At 41.1% G+C, this 17,708-nt stretch overlaps 1 protein-coding gene across 1 annotated transcript; it reads left to right on the top strand.

The window, feature by feature from the left end:
* Positions 1–29: 29 nt before the first annotated feature.
* On the top strand, positions 30–17,460 carry METTL13 (methyltransferase 13, eEF1A N-terminus and K55; the record flags this gene model as incomplete). The annotated part of the gene is made up of 8 exons (XM_082266406.1): positions 30–182; positions 3,494–4,247; positions 8,137–8,336; positions 9,776–9,971; positions 10,808–10,966; positions 13,581–13,793; positions 15,798–15,929; positions 17,114–17,460. The coding sequence occupies 8 exons, from the start codon at positions 30–32 to the stop codon at positions 17,386–17,388; spliced, it is 2,082 nt and encodes a 693-aa protein (XP_082122532.1). The 3' UTR covers positions 17,389–17,460.
* Between the last annotated feature and the right edge of the window lie 248 nt (positions 17,461–17,708).

Genomic DNA, 17,708 nt, shown 5'->3' with positions numbered 1-17,708 from the left:
TGACAGTTGTATGGGATGACAGAGGGAAGATGAATCTGTTACCGAAGAGTAGTAAGGAGTTCTCCTCCAGCGAGTACTGGGAGCAGTTCTTCAGGCGCAGGGGGGAGCGGGCCTTCGAGTGGTATGGAGGGTACTTGGAGCTGTGTGGGGTGCTGCACAAATACATTAAACCCAAAGACAAGGTGTGTACATGGAGTGCAGGGAGTCTTCTCTTCTGTAACATCTGCTGCAGGGCTCCTACACAAAACCCAGTGTCACATTCATCTGCATGCAGCAGTACTTTAGGCAATGGCTTTGTTCACACGGGGCATTATTCTGTGTCCCATGCAAGCCAGTGTTTACCGGCACAGGGATGGACAGGTGTGTGCCGTGCATTCCGCTGCTGACTGTTAATTGGAATGCAGCGGCTGCACAGACACAGCTGCTTCTCCCAGTGTGACATCCATGCAGGTGCACAGCCCCAAACGCACCCAGGGTCTGCATCCCCACCTGATCACAGGCCTCGTTCACACGGGGCGTATTCTGTGCAGGGCTGTGTTTTCCAGCACAGGGATGGACAGGTGTTGCATGCATCTCTGTGTTAGCAGTCCCATATGTTGAATGTCACATTGGGAGCAGCGGTTGTGTCTGTGCAGCCGCTGCATTCCAATTAACAGCTATGGGACTGCTAACACAGAGATGCACACAACACCTGTCCATCCCTGTGCTGGTAAACACAGCCCTGCACAGAATAATACGCCCCGCGTGAACGAGGCCTGTGATCAGTATTCCCTCGCTGTGTTATTCTGTGTAAACTTAAAGTAGAAAACTCTACATCCATGGTCTGATCTTGTGCAAAAAAGGGGGTGCTGTCCCTTTAAATCCAAACATAAAGCACCTCAATGTAACAAGTATACATTGCAAATAAATATTTCATAGTGCAAAGTGCTCATGTGCATCAGAAAAATGAATATACACCAACTTTAACAAAGTGCAAGAGTACTTACTGTGACCCATAACAAAAATGACAGGTGCCGCTCAAGGCTCCGCCAGGTTCTCTTGCATGACAAACCATTAGGAGTGCTGACAAGGACAGAGCTTGTCCAAGCTCAAAACTTCTAGTAGGAAAAGGAATGCCCCCCCCCATGTGTTTCACTGCACCCCTGGAGCTTAATAATGGGAAATCAAGTGTTGGGGGGCATTGCCTGGATGAAGCCCAGGCTGAGGCTGTCCTACACCTCTTCCAGGGCTTTGCTGTGATGTGTGACTTTTAGGACTTCCTTTCCTTACTTAGACTTATGTCCAGATTTCTGTGCTAAAAGGGGTATATTGTTTTGCACGGAAATCTGTTCTTTTACGTTTTAAAACTCCCCTTCCTCTGCAATCCCCCGCCGTCCTCCTGCTGTGTGCTCGGCCGCTGCCGACACCTGTCTTCCGGTTCCCTTCCCTGCGAGCGTTGCGACGCAGGGGGGGTGTAACCGGCGGCAATTTCAAAAATGTAAATACACAAAGGCTACGTTCACATCTTGGTGTTGCTATTTACAGCCGTTTTTTTCAGGCGTTTCTTTGGGTGTTTTTTCAGGCGTTTTACAGGTGTTTTTACAGGCGTTTTTAGGTTGACAAGTGACCAATGGAAAAAAATAAAACCGCCTGTAATCTGCCCATAAAGAAGCTCATGTCGTTTTTTTGAGCTTTGGGCTTTTTGCCTAAAACGTCAAAACGCTCAGATGTGAACAGGGGCCTTTGAAATGAATAAGATTTGTCTTGTTGGGCATTTTTTGAGCTGATCCTAGAGCAGAAAAATGCCCCAAAACGCCTACATGTGAACTTAGCCTTATCGACATGAGACAAAGCTGTGATCCTAACGGATTACACTGTATCATGCCATTGCACCTGGTGACTTTTCCAGTGCCCTGCCTGTGCTTTTCCAGTTCTTTGTTCCTGGAAAATTTTGAATGACCATGGTGTCAAAAAAGCGTTCTTTTTGCGCAAAAGCGCTTTTAGATGAACTGGAAAACAGCAACAGCGAAACTGAGTTACTTGAAGAACTGAGCGATAGCGATTTGTGGGAAAATTAATCATCAGGTACAGAAAGTGACGATAGCGACGATTTTTATGTCTCTTTCTGGCACATAGCTTGTGGAATTTGGGAGGTATATCAAATGACTCTTCAGAATTTCCAATGGAGCCAGTTCGTCTAAAAGTGTTTTTGCGCAAAAAAAAAAAACGCTTTTTGGACGCCATGGTCATTCAAAATTTTCCAGGCACAAAGCACTGGAAAAGTCACCGGGTGCAATCCTGTGGTGAAATGGCATGATACAGTGTAATCCGTTAGGATCACAGCTTTGTATCGTGTCATTTGTGTTTTTTACACTTGTGAATTTGCCGCCGCCCGAGATGTCTCCGCTGACATCCGCTGCCCCATAGGGATGCATGGAGGATCCGATCAGGTCTGCCTAAAAAACTGACAGGCGGATCTGATTGGATCGTTTGTGTGAAAGGGCCCTAACAGTACTGTTCAGTACCATCACACATTTGAGGAACCCAGCGTGTAATAAATGAACATCTTTGAGTACCTTTTTATATCTTGTTTTCACTGATCTAATGTAATTATTAGGGATAAGATGCTCTGCCCTTTTTCTGTTCATCTGTGTTATAGACTTCCCTGTCTTTGAAGTTGGCAGCCTGTCTTCATTGAGAGTATATTACTGGTCATGACTGGCGATTGTTAGCACCAGAAGTACTTAAAAGAGAGGTTCAGGATTTGAAAAAATTAACATTTATTCTCCCCTAGGTGGATTGATCTGATGCTGCATCTGTCCCCCACCGGTTCTATAGTCTTAACTGAGCGATCAAACACCGCTGTTCGCTCAGTTCTCCATCTTCACTCTGAGTAGAGAGCTGTAACTGTCAGTCAGCAGCTCTCTGCTCTGTCCCCCCCCAGTGCTCACTGGAGGGCTGAGCTGTTGAGGTGACAGGAGGTACCAACCATACAGTGGGGATCTTTTCATAGCCTGGACCGGCTCTGTGACAGCTAAAAACAGAACGAATTGCACTCCTGTGATCCATAGGAGAAGGGAGGCCAAAATGGCTTTGGCTATACTTCTCCTTTCATTTTGAATTTCTAAATCAAAACCAATAAAACAAGCTCACTTCACGAATCTCTATTATACATGCACAGCTCAGTTTATATTCTTAGTATAATTAAGCGATGGCTGAAGTCCTGGCATCCAGGTGAAGCTGAGGAGATGATGCCAGTGTTGAGAGGTTGGTATTTGTGGACTTTCGTTCTGCTTTAACCCTCCCCTACCTTATACAAAATGACAAAAAAACTTGGCTTTAAATACTAACTAGGGAGCTTTACTAAGTGTTAGAAGAATTAATTACAGGAAAAAGGAGCGATCCTTTCACCACCTACTGTACCATTGCATTTATTCAATGATTAAAATTGGCAACAGTTCTTGGTCTGCACCAGGTTTTACATAACCGATTTGTCCCACCTTGTTTTTCGCAGGTGCTAGTTGTGGGCTGTGGCAACTCAGAGTTAAGTGAAAGGCTATACGATGCTGGATGCCAGAATCTGACCAACATTGATGTGAGCGAGGTGGTCATTCGCCAGATGAATGAGCGAAATGCCAAGAAACGACCTCTAATGACGTATCAATTGATGGATGCCACACAGACTACATTTCCTGATTCCCACTTTCAGGCTGTGTTGGATAAGGGGACATTAGATGCCATACTCCCTGATACAGAAGAGAAAACTCTGGAAACTGCTACAAAATTGCTGGTTGAAATTGGTCGTGTCTTGCAATATGGCGGGCGATATTTGTGTGTATCTCTGGCTCAAGGCCATGTCTTGGACAAACTAGTAAATCAGTTCTCCCAAGGAGGATGGATGGTTCGAGTTCATCAGGTATCAGAGGGCAGCAGCAATGAGTCTGGCAGTCAGTTTCCTTTACCAGTGTTTGTATTTGTGATGACAAAGGTACGACAGATGCCAGGCTTTCCACAAGTCTTGGAAATGATGGCCGATAAGGAGGGCGCCAAGCCTCTGCGTTGTTCAAGCCATGAGGAACTAATGGCAGCAGTGAAAGAACGACAGCAATATGCACTAATCCGTAACCGCCTGAACCAAAATCAGAGTTCTCAGGAAGTGTCATTGGACTTGTGTGATGGAGATTCTGGAAAAACCCGTTATACCTTTCATCTGGTAGATAGTCCTACAGTACGGCTATCTAATGCCAATCACTTTGCTGTATTTATAAGTAGGTTTTTTCTACTCTTCTAATGTTATTTCTGTATGGTTCTTCACTGGGTGGAATATGAAAAAGTCAAATTCAGACACCTGTCTTAGATACTATAATTGATTTACTAAAACCGGAGAGTGCAAAATCTGGTGCAGCTCTGCATAGAAACCGATCGGCTTCCATGTTTTTTTTTGTCAAAGCTTAATTAAACAAGCTGAAGTTAGAAGCTGATTGGCTACTATGCACAGCTGCACCAGATTTTGCACTCTCCAATTTTAGTAAACCAACCCCTATGTTTAGCTACCTTCCAAAAGATTTCCCATTGTAAATGTAAAGGAATTCATATAGAATACAGATTCAGATTGACACACATATAAATATATATATATATATATATATATATATATATATATATATACATATATATATATATATATATATATACATACAGTATCAGTACTTTTTCCTATTTTCTTCTTGTCAGCTTCTTACCAACATTCAAATCCTGGTGGCAATGGCACTTAATTAAAGCCTAACTACAGGTTTAATTTAAATAATTAGGGCCAAACTGGCCCAAATAAACTATTTTCATTACTAAAACATGCGCCTGTACAAACTGTATTTTGAATCAGCTACGTGCAGTATACAGTGTTGTGTTCCATGCAGTGTGACAGAGACTTCCTATCTCATTTCCAGAACAAAATCAAGTAGGCCTGAGTGTGGCTCAACCATTCATAGGAGGCCTTGTATGCATTCATAAAATAAAAAGCTTCTTGTGAATGGATGAATAGCTCCCATCCTGACATGATCCCAGGAATAATGGATCCCCTACTGCTGCTAGAACACAGCGCTGTATCCTATATGTAGCTAATATGAAATAAGTTTATACTCACAGTAGGCACACGTATTCGTAATGGGAATTGTTCGTTTGGGCCATTCCAACAAACTATTTTAAGTGAAATTAAAGCTAGGGTTGAGCTTTAATGCATGATAGTGACCAGGAAATCCCTGCTCTTTCATTTAATAAAGTGAACTTGTGATTTTCCCATGCAAGGCAAAGCAACATGGCCCCCTCCACAGCTTTCACTTTACTTCTGTTCTAGGAATGAAATTGGACCATGACTCATGACTCTTCCTGTCCCCATGTCACAGCATTGGTAATTGGTCACAGTGCTGTACCATGGGAGGAAGGCGAATAAGTCACATGATCCCTATACCTGAAAGTAGCAAGTGTACACCTTCACTCCTGTGGAGAGGTGAAATCATGAAAGAAAGTTAAAGTGGAGCTTAGTGTACATTAAATAGGACTGTGAGCAGACAGGTACATTTATTTTTATTGCAGAAGAGACATTGGGATTTATTTACTAAAGGCAAATCCACTGTGCACTACAAGTGCACTCGCTGTAGATCTGAGGGGGACATGCAAGGAAAATAAAAAACAGCATTTTTGCTTTCAGATGATAGAAATCAGCAGAGCTTCCCCTCTTTTCAGAAATTACCCTCAGATCTACAATGACTGCACTTCCAAGTGCACTTGTAGTGCACAAAGGATTTGCCTTTAGTAAATCAACCCCATTGAATATATCTTCTGCAATAAAGCGTCTGCCTGCTTGCATGTTTTAAATATAGACTTTAGTTCTGCTTTAATTAGGGTTGCTTTGCCATACATGGGCAGTTATCACAAAAAATGGACTCTGTACATGTAATAATAATATTCATTATATTCCTTTTTTAATTTGCCTCGATTTAGGTTTTTTCCATATCTACTGTATATGCAGACCAAACTGACCTAAGAAAAGTAAGAGGGGCACTTGATTTACTCGATTAGTAAATTCTATCCTTGCATGTGATGGGCTTCGTTCACACCATGGTGCAGAGACGTCAGTTTTTCTGTGCGTGTTCTGCAAGGGCTCAAAGGAAACAGTAGCTCTCTATGTGCCCCATTCACACCTCAACGTGTGGATTTTTTATGCGCAGGAATCTGCAACATAAATGCATTTTTCTGCACAGGAGAAAAAACTGACATGAAATCAACTTTGGTGTGAACAGGACACATAACTGATGCATCATGCATGTATAAAAACTCACTGAAACATGCATGAAAACTGAGGTAAACTGATGTCTCCGCTAGTGAAATCTGTGTGATTTTCTCATCAGTTTTCATGCACCTATGGTTTGAACGAGCCCTTAGTGGTTGTAAAGCCTAAACATTTTTTGCCGTAATGCATTCATTACTATAAAGGAAACTATGTTTAGGTTAAAGTATTTCCCCTTTCCCCCCAATACTTGAGCCCTCGCTCGATCCAGTGATGTGCCTGCCGGTAGTGGCTCTCTCCGCTCTCTCAGGCTTTGCTGAGAGCAGCGAGAGTCATTGGTTCCCACAGCTGTCAGTCAAATCTTGTGACAAGTGAGCGGGGGGCCATCAGTGGACACAGGCAGCGCAGCTCGAGATTAAGCATGCAGGTGTGCCACGATAGGAGGCAGGTTCCACACTGAGAAGAGGCGGAGCTAGGAGCCCCAGTGGGGGACCCAGAAAAAGGAGGTTCGGGCCGCTCTGTGCAATTCCATTTTAAAGTCTTTTTATTTTATTTTTTTAAACCATCACTTTAGTGCCGGTTCACACTGATCCGACTTGTCAGGCGACTTGTAGCTTCCAATGCTGTGCAATGGAACCGTTCTAATCAGAGTGGCTCAAGTCGCTCCGACTTAGAAAAAGGTTCCTGCACTATTTTTTTGCAAAGTCGGAGTGACTTGCATTGACTTCCATTATGAGAAAACGTTGCAAGCCGTGCCGAAGTCACACTGCACGAGCGACTTCATTAGTCGCCCCAAGTCGGGGCGACTTTGAGTCGGATCAGTGTGAACAGACACTTAAATTAAAACTAAAAGCAAAACTTTTTTTAAGTTTTTGGATAGAGTGGAAAAAAATGTGAACACCTGTTTGTGTGTGTGTTTTTTTTTTCCAGTTGGTGCCCCTGCTGGGGAGATTCACCCTCTCTATTTGTACTGTTTACCGTTATTGTTGAAAGTAAAAGAAAATGCTAAACCTTGGGTTGATATCAGAACAGTAATAGAGGGGAAATCTTCCAATGGGGACACTAGTTCTGGTTGCATCCTGTTTTGGCTACGGGACAGGAAGCGAAAAAAAATCTCCCAACACATGGCAAAAAAAAAACTGACAGGGGTTATAACCCCCCCCCCCCCCCCCCCTTCCCTTACTCTAAAATGGGAAAAAAACAGTTTTGCCTATAGTTACTTTTTTCTTTCATTTGGTCATAATATTTTTAACAGTTGCTGTGCATCTGCGAGGATTTTGTATGCTTAGAATTGTCTGTTTCGAAATCAAATATTTTTTATAGAAAAACAAAAAATCATGTTCAAAAGTTAATATCCCTAAAAGTATATGTAATGTTAACCATTTTGATGTCATTATTTTTTATCTTATTTTAACTCTGATTAAACTAATATCTTGTAATCTTCCTATACAATTCCTGCTCAGGCAAATCTTGTTATAGGATGACAACACCCTGTCTCTGAATGGTTTTCCTCCGTTGTCACCCTGACACATGCTTTCAGTGAACCGTGTAAAAATAGAAGCTTGTACTGGGCAGTGACGTGCCCATATAATCATTTCATACACTGCTTAGCAAACTAAAGCAGATCTACTCCCTAACTGGATGACATTTTATAGGAATGTGTTCTTCACGCCCCTAGCAAGCAGTCTACTTTCCAAATTTTTAGGAAGCATCTTTGGGTTGGGCTAGAAAACACGGGAGTAACCCCGCCCCCAAAGGACTAATAAAATCATGCAACAAGGATGAACATAATTTGCACTGGAAAGTTGAATACTTTTTTCTTTTTTAATATTTATTGTTATGGCAATTAAATTTGGATTTCTGTTTTCCAGTTCCCCAGGGAAGAGAAACAGAGTGGTTGTTTGGTTCTGAACCTGGACGGAGACAGCTGGCAGGAAGCGTTGGGTTCCGTCGTCTGATAATCGTGGCCTTACACAGGGATCAGCACTATGAAAGCATGGAGGCTATTCAGTCAGAGTTGACTGCTAAAGTTCTAGAACTAGCTCCGGCAGGATTGCCAGATAACCACCAGGTAAAGTTGTGTGCTGCCACCACTATAGCCCACTGATGCTGAAATCTTAAGGCTAATTAAAAAATAAATGCTGGTCTGTGGGTTCATTCAGAAATACCGGTCCTTGCTTCCTCAAAGAAAAGCTGAATTACTGTGGAGATAAAACTTTCTTTTCTTGTTCCAGTCCAGCTTGACAGCCCCTCTCCTTCCAGAAGCCCAATTTGTGGCATTTCTGTTGCTGAGCACTGACATCGTTTATACTCAGTTTAGGCTGCTTTTTACTTTACACTAGTTGTGTGTGTCAAAATAAAAATTCAGGACACACTTGGCCAAAACTGAATTGACAGTTTTTAAAAAAAATATATATTTTTACAAATAATTGTATTATATCCAACTTTTTTATATCAATAATTTAAATTAATATGAATTTATTTATCTCCATTATCAACACCTTTTGAAGCGGTGTTAAAAAATCCTTCGTGCTGCATTTTTGGTGCATACAGTATCTCACAAAAGTGAGTACACCCCTCACATTTTTGTAAATATTGTATTATAACGTTTCATGTGACAACACTGAAGAAATGACACTTTGCTACAATGTAAAGTAGTGAGTGTACATCTTGTATAACAGTGTAAATTTGCTGTCCCCTCAAAATAACTCAACAGACAGCCATTAATGTCTAAACCACTGGCAACAAAAGTGAGTACACCCCTAAGTGAAAATGTCACATGAGTTACGTGACTTAAAAAACTCACAAAAAGCAAGGTAAAATCGTGGGTGTTTTCGGAAGCCATTAGCGGCACTTTTTTTTTTTCTTTCGCACAACGCTGAAAACCCTATTTTCAGCCGATCATTTTCGGCGACCGTAATTTTGATGCATCACTAGTAGCAGGGCTGACAGTTCTCTTCATATTTTTGAAGAAAGGGAGGAGAGTTTTGACAAGCCCCCTCTCCCTGCACAACCTTTTACTGAGCATGAGGGCAGAGCAGAGCTACCCTGATTCAAGCCGTATCTACTGTGAGCGTGCCTGTGAATTTATACTAGACCGTCACTCATACACCCCCCTTCCTTACGAGCTGACACAGTGCCTCAGTGGCACAGTGTTCTACTCAGGACACAGAACACAATTGCTAGATCTATATCAGAACTTACATTGACTTTGTCTGCTCCTCGCCTCTGTATAGTGGAAGCAGGTACAGAGACTGTAAGTGATTTTTCATAAGTCAAAATCATCAGGATGTAATAGTCAGCCTGGTGGCCTAACTCAACACCAATGGGTGGGGTCTTGTGCTAAGCCGTCTAGTCCAAGGTCACTATGTCTGCTTGGCAAATGCAGAGAAATGTTTTATCAACTTCTCATGTTTCACATTTTTTTTCTTACCTTACATTTTCCCGATCAATGGTTTAATCCTTATTTCATGTCTTTAGCGCATTGTTAAAGTGAGTCATTCTTTCCAGATCCCATTCCTATCAGCTGGAGGAGACATAGGAACCCGAACAGTGCAATATCGTGGACAGAGTGAACTGAGTGGGGAATATGTGGTTGAGGACGCCCGAGGGGATGGAACTAGCTACTTCCGGCGTCTTATATTCCTCAGTAACCAAAATGTGGTGCAGTCTGAGGCCAGACTCCTGCCAAGTTCCACCCAAAGAGGTAGGAGACATGATGCTTGTATTTATAGCATATTTGATGAAAAATATAGTGCTGCTTTCATATTGGTTATCTTTTTGTCATTTTGGTCTTGTCCGTTGGTATCCCCTACTTCTGCTTTCTAACATATTTGTACTGCTAAACCCCCAGCTGGTAAATATATATCCTTTTTTTTTTTCCCCAATACTCGAAGGCTATCTTTGCATCTGGCAATTGTGAGGCAGAACCTACAGCCAGTAGGCTAAAGGGTCGTTGCAATAAAACACATTATTATTAATATAATTATTATTATTATTATACTTTTTTTTTTCTTTAATTGGCATTCATTTTTTTTTTTTTTTTTTTAATTTTCATCTTCTCTACATATATATATATATATATATTGTAGGTTTTACCCTAAAATCTCTGCAGCATATTTATTAGTACTTAGTCTAGTTTCAGCTGCATATTTAGCAGACCGCAAGGCTTCATTAGCGCATTGGTTTCTGTTCTCATATTAATCACAAGACATAGATATGACATGTAAGATAAAACCTTTGTGAAAAATCGTCATTTGCCTATTCCTATGATGGCATGGTATCTGAATACAGCCCTGTCCATTAAATCCCCTTGTTTATAAAGAACAGCAAGTATACATGTGTAAAACTGATGTTACATTCATATTTGCCTATGTATTACATTGGAAAAAATTAATCAGAATTAAAATATCAACATAGATTGATTGTGTCTGCAGTGTTGATTGCACAGTGTGCTTGTATGGATTAAAAAAATATTTATATGGCATCTTCATTTTCTGAATACTGACATAGCTTGTTTAATATTTTTTGCCTTTCTGCTAGGTCAAAAAAAAAAGAAAAAAGACAAAAAGAAACCACAGCCAGCAGACAAAGAAGATTCTCAGTCATCACTTATTATTGACAAAAGCTACTTGTGCTGTGAACATCATAAAGTAATGATCTCAGGACTGGCACTCCTCCACAATCCAGGAGTACTTCCAGGTATTGCTTTCCATTAATTGTGAATGACACACTTGCAAACTTATGCAGAATACAAGGACTTTGTTTTTCATCTTTCACCTGGTAGTTGGAATGACACAGTCTTTTTGGGCTTGGCTAATGATATTAAAGCAGTATTAAGCCTAAAAGCAAACATTTATTACATTATGGATTATCAATTTTTAGTTGTGATTGCTGCATTTGTTTTCTTTTTAGGCTTTCTTTCCCTATGTTCACATTCCAGGAATTGTGCAGCACTGATGCTGACTGGGTAGGCATAGGAAGTTCATAGCACTTCCTCGGCAGGAGGAGACTCAAGAGGAACCCAGTGGATGATGTCATATGCTGGGGGTGTCTTGGGGGCATGGCTATGTGTTTCAAGGCCCCTACCTCTTTGTCAAGCCTGCCTGTTAGACAGATCTGTAGGGGGAGGGGGCACAAGCGATAGCTGGCACAGCGTAGTGAAGAAATGGAAATTAATATCGCTATTTGAGTACACCACATTAGCTGCTTTCTTAGCTATTAAGACCTACACAAGATGCTTCTGCTACAGGGTTCCCTGGATGTCCTGATTTCTTATGTTCTACACGCTTATCAAATTTACTTCATTTGAGCCGCCAAATGTTTATTATCAGACAATAAATGTTTTAAGGCTGCATTTAGATGATGTCCTCCACTGTGTGCATTCTTAGGTCTTGATTCAGAGGTTTCTTCCGTCTCTCTGGAGGTGCAGCATTTTGTGAAAGGAAATTTGAGTCCACGCTGACATGCCTGGTTTATTAGACTTGTGGTTATGCATCCCAGTGTTTTTTCTCTGCCATAAGGAAGTTACTTATACTCTACTTATGCCATAAAGACATATTATTTTGTATCTAAATCTGCTAGTACAATTAAGACTGCCCTCCCCCAGACTGACAGTGCCCCTGCGCTTCTTCATCCAGAGCAGGGGATCTCTAATACAGGAGGTGTGTTACTGGCTAGTTCACCAGGTGAAAACAGAGGGAATAAAGCCGAAAAAAAAAAGAAAAATAATGCCGCCACCATATCTAATGGGTGAGGTGCAATATGTTACATTTGTGGTTTTGGGTTTAATACCATTTTAAGCATATTTAGCACACAGAAGCACCAAGGGTAAATGCCATTTAGCAAGCCAGCAAACATATTCATTTGTATTCAGTCTATAAAATATCAATGTTTTCCATCAATGCAGTAAAGGGTTTCAGATCATGTAAGGCCCTTGATCATAGCTAGGGACAGTACAGCAAAACAATACTGTAGATACTACCCTCAACACTGCCCCTTTCTCTTGTTAATTTTTGGTACTGGATTCTTTCATGCATAACAGGCAAGTACAAGGGTGGAACAATAAAAACTGCATACATCTCTTTTACTATAACAAAAATAAAGAGGCACCCTGTGAGATCTGGACCTAATTTATGTGCACCTTTGCAAAAAAAGTAGGCGAATGGGATGTCGCACATCAAAACAGACCCGCTATAGTGTAGTGAATGGCAGTCTCAACCTGGACCCCTGCCAGGCCAGGCCCAAATGCGTTTCGCTCTGCCTCCTTGGAGCCTAATCATGGGATTATGGGAGCAAAATGCGTTGGAGGTGTGGCCTGGCAGGAGTTCAGGCTGAGACTGCCATTTTCTCCACTAAAGTGGTATGTTTTGATGTGTGGCCTCCAGGACATCCCATTTGCCTACACTATGTTTGAAGCATACACAAGCTCCTTCCCTGGCCAGCCCTCACAGCGGTGGGCACAGGACCAGCGTTCCATTATAACCTAAGAGGCACACAATCCTTTTTCTTTGGTTTGCAAAAAAGAATTTGCAGATGGATGGATGAATGTGTGGCTGGTCACATTTACACTGACAGGAGGGTACACATTTTCTTGTGCTACAATTTGCAGAAATCTCAGAAAAGCTTCAAGGATTAAACTGGTTTATTTCTTTATAATTTTAAAATTAAAGTATGGCCAAAGCTTTTGTAGTTGGGTCACAGGAGTGCAAAAGCAAGTGCACTCCTGTCAGTCGGCTTATAGCGGTGAGGGAGTGCTGAGGGGCAGAGCAGAGAGTGGTGACTGACAGTCACTGCTATCCAATCTGAGCAGACCGAGAGCTGAGCATTTAGTGGTCATGTAATCGCTCAGTTCTCCGTCTTAAGAGTTGAAGCGGGGTAGCTGCAGTATAGAGGAGAGTATACTGTATTCTCGTTTTTGTTACAAGCTCCTTCTGTTTTAACTGTTAAGACTTGCAGCATGCTGATTTGATTCTATTCTATATTTTTTGTTTGTTTTTTGAGCAGTGGTGTGATGAGACCCATCAAAGCCAATCACAAAACCACTATGTAATGTTTACCCTGGTCTAATACATTTCAAGTTATTACTTATTAGTTGTCCAGGAATGCTGTACAAAATTGATTGATAAGCAATACTTTTTAAATGCAGGCTTTCTGCACTAGTATATGGTTTTTCTAAATGTATAAAATACCCTGCTCTCTACTATAAGCTAAAATTAAAATTGTCAGTGTTTGAAACACGTTTTTTTTTACCAAACGTGATCACACAATCCATGTTGTTTTATTGTACATTCAAGTCTTGCATTTCTTTTTACAGACGACCACATATCTGTATTGGTGGTAGGACTGGGAGGAGGCAGCTTATCCCTTTTTATTCATGACTATTTCTTGGGTTCACGGGTTGAAGCTGTTGAAATTGACCCTTCTGTATTGGATGTGGCTACCAGTTGGTTTGGCTTCAGTCAAGATGAGCGTATGAAGGTTCATTTAGCTGATGGCTTGGTTCATATCAATAACCTGGCAGACAAAGGCAAGTTGATATCCCTTTCATATTTGATTAAATTCATATGTAACGTAATTTCTCCTATGTTCATTGATGGACACGGCTCTTCTGATTCTTGACCTTAGGGTTTTAGCACCACCTACATGCGTAGGACACTAGGCAGGAAAAACACAGCACAGTTATTTCTGCCTAGTGTTTCAGGAGGGAGACTGTGTTCCCTGCTGGGACCTATGGTTGCATAATAATTGTTTTTCTTCTGTTTTTTCCTGGAATCTTTCCTAGGGAGATCTTTAATCAACAGTTTGGCTGGATAATCTAGATCCAGTGGTCACCCCAGTCTGGCCAATGAGCATTCACAGACCTATAGCTCTGCACTGGGTCTGCTGCAACGAGGCCCCATCCTGGGGCAGTGAGTTAAATGTCTCGCGGGGAAACATGTGATTGGGCCCCTGTAGTCCGTGTCACAGTGTTACCCTGGTCCACAGCTCCTCACTTCAGTGGAGAGGAGGATCTGTCTTGGGAGCCTTTGTCCGCATGCTTCATTAGATTGGTAAGATAGGCAGATTTTGTCCACTGAACAGGTCGATTAGGTGTACGTGGATCTTTATATCTATAGCAGTGAGGGGGTTTATACCCTCTAGGACTGTCCATGGGTGCTGTGCTCTTTCTGCCTAGTGTCTTAGTGTAGGTAGCGCTATAACTCTACCGTCAATAATCAGAAAAGCTGTGTTGGTCAATAAACTCAGAGAAAGGGATTTTACGGTGAGTAACAAAAATCCAGTTTTTGGGAGGGCACAGCTGTTAATAAGGCTATACAAGAAAATCATTTATTTTTCAGTAACTAATATGTTCCTTTCTTTACATTTCTTACTGCTCTTCTTGTGCAAAGGGCATGAAAGAAAAGTATTTTTCTCATAGGAACAAAATGATTTTACTCTGTCACTGAAACAAATGACAGCTAGAAACTTGTTTAGCGACATGTACGGTTTCCTTTAACCCTTGGACTGTCCAGGATGTATTGCATGCTGTAGTAGGATCCTAAGCTGCCAATTTCTTATGTAATATCCAACCCAGCCAATTGTCTTTTCCCTGAATTAGGAACAAGAAGGGTTCAACAGGCTTACTAGTGTTTCATGGTCTAACCACAAACTACTGGATCAGAGGACTGTCTCTAGGCATCTTTTAAATACTAGACCAATAACAAAGTTAAACAGTAGATTAGTACAGTACAAAAATAAAATGATGTGATCACTCACAGATACTTTATAAAATGTTATTGGGTCCAATACTTTTCAGTAACACATGCTATATTTTAAGATGAAGCATCAACTCAGACGGGGATATCGGGGAACTGGAGAAAGTGCAGAGAAGGGCAACCAAACTGATAAGAGGCATGGAGGAGCTCAGCTATGAGGAGAGATTAGAGGAACTGAATTTATTCTCTCTTCAGAAGAGGAGATTAAGGGGGGATATGATCACCATGTATAAATACATAAGGGGTCCATATAATGAACTTGGTGTTGAGTTGTTCACTTTAAGGTCAACACAGGACAAGGGGACACTCTTTACGTCTAGAGGAAAACAGACTTAGTCTCCAAATACGGAAAGGTTTCTTCACTGTAAGAGCTGTGAAAATGTGTAATAGACTCCCTCCAGAGGTGGTTCTGGCTAGGTCACTAGATTGCTTTAAAAAAGGCCTGGCTTCTTTCCTGGGTGTACTTGATATAAGTGGGTACTGATATTTATAGGTAAAGTTGATCCAGGGAATATCCGATTGCCTCTAGGGGGATCAGGAAGGAATTTTTTCCCCTACTGTAGCAAATTGGATCATGCTTTGCTGGGGTTTTTCGCCTTCCTCTGGATCCACTGCGGGTATAGGATTGTGTATATGGGATTGTATGGTTGGGTTTTCATTTACTTTTTTTTTTTTTATTGGTTGAGCCAGATGGACTCTTTTCAACCTGACTAACTATGTAACTCATCACAAATTGTATAAAAATTGATCTCTGGGTTTATGTTCTTTCTCTACAGACAAAGCTGTTTATGACGTGGTAATGTTTGATGTGGACAGTAAAGACACCAGTCTTGGCATGAGCTGTCCGCCACCTGCTTTTGTGGAGAAAAACTTTCTGAAAAATGTGCACAAACTCCTCAAGAATGATGGTGAGTAGAACATAGTATATTATGTAAAGGAAGAGAATCAAAAACCCTAACGGGACTTTAAAGGCCCTTTAGAGTAATTGCAATCCACAGTATAAATATATAGTATAAATTACCAAGAGAATATTTATAAAATATCCAGTACAAATTTTATTAAATAATTTTGATAAAAGCAGATTATGGCTGGTGTAGTATATTACCAACAGAACACTCGATGTACATGTGTATATTGTTCTACATTTCCTGATAATTTCACCATGAATAAACCGTGTCCCAACATTAACAGAAGCATCCGAAGCCTTTAAGAAATGTATTCTTTCTTCAGGGGTGTATATCAGTAGAAAACAAACACCTAAGTTATCTAAAGTGGAGATTTTTATACAGCAGCCAAAAGAGTTAAAAAGCAGACAGTGATATCCATTCTTGAACTGAGGAATATAATGGTAGCACAACCACAATGCCACTGGGGAATTCAAACAGGGACTGCCAAGAGAAGGCAAGAGTATCACAAAAATGCAATAGAGTATGCAAGCCACTTGCTGCTTCCAGTGGAGAGGTCCACACGGCCTCTTGTGGATGTGTGGAATAGAGCAAAGATATTTACATCTGACTTGTCTGAGTTAACCAAAATGAGTCCAAAGCGTAGAGAGTAGTAAGACAAAACACCTTTGATTAGGTGCATGCTGACTGCACTGACCTTGTCTATTTAGAGCATGGAGCTTGCAGGATGATAGTGCTTCAGGGCAGAGAAATGATCAGCAAATGGTGGAGTTCAGCATGCATGGCTAACCCTCCCATGTCCAGCAAGAGAAGGGAAACAACTAGCTGTATGATACCCCCAAGCAGTTTGCAGCTGCTGGCAGATTGCTGCATCTATTTGTTCACGCAGAAGCAAGCTAAGCTTCCCATGGTCCACAACCTAAGCAGATCTACTCATGAAGCAACAACAAAAAAGATCTGGACCTGATCTGCTGCTTACAAAGTTTTTCAGTTTTTTATTACTACAACATTTTTCACATAGTTGGCCTTTGCCAGCAGCTTCCTAAGAACTTGTCCAAACCATTGAGCTGTTAGTAACAGGGAGTGGGACAGTCCCTAAAGTTGCTTTATAATGTAGATTATACACACAGATTTGCTTTCTGCTTAATTTACATACAATGGGTTGTTTTTTAATTTATTTCTTGCAGGGGTCTTTATTTTGAATCTGGTGTGCCGTGATGCCATTTTGAAGAGACAGGTGACGAGTGTCATTCAAGAAGTCTTCCCACTGATTTATGCTCTGATGATCGAGGATGAAGTTAATGAAATCCTGTTTTGTTGCCCCAATCCTGAACTGAAAATTAACCTGGCAGAACTAATGGAATCAGCTAAAAACTTGGAGAGAAAATTAAAAAGGCCTGGAGTTCTCTGGGATGAGACTTATACCCTGTCCGACATGTTCAAGTCAATACAAATCGTTTGATTATTCTGCAGTCTTTTTAGCACATGGAAAATAATGTTTAATGGACATTCTATCTTATCAAGAGAAGAACATTGAGTAGTATCTGTAACAGAGGAGGAGTCTAACTCAATTATTTGTTAAAATGTATATAACATATACAGTATAGCATAGTTTATGCACAGTACTTCTTATATTTATTGTTAAAGAGGAACTGAACTCTGGAAGCTGTGCAGAAAAATGGCATGTAGAGAGCAAAGGAATAGTCAGCAATGTTAACCCTAATTTGAAATTTCCCCATTACTGACTTACCCTGCCCTGTTCTGCTTAGTGTAGTTGTGTGG

The sequence above is a fragment of the Pelophylax lessonae genome (genome assembly GCF_965119305.1).
Source record: "Pelophylax lessonae genome assembly, chromosome: 8".
Taxonomy (NCBI): Eukaryota; Metazoa; Chordata; class Amphibia; order Anura; family Ranidae; genus Pelophylax; species Pelophylax lessonae.
The sequence above is the reverse complement of the archived record's forward strand: the minus strand, read 5'-3'. Positions and strand labels throughout refer to the sequence as shown.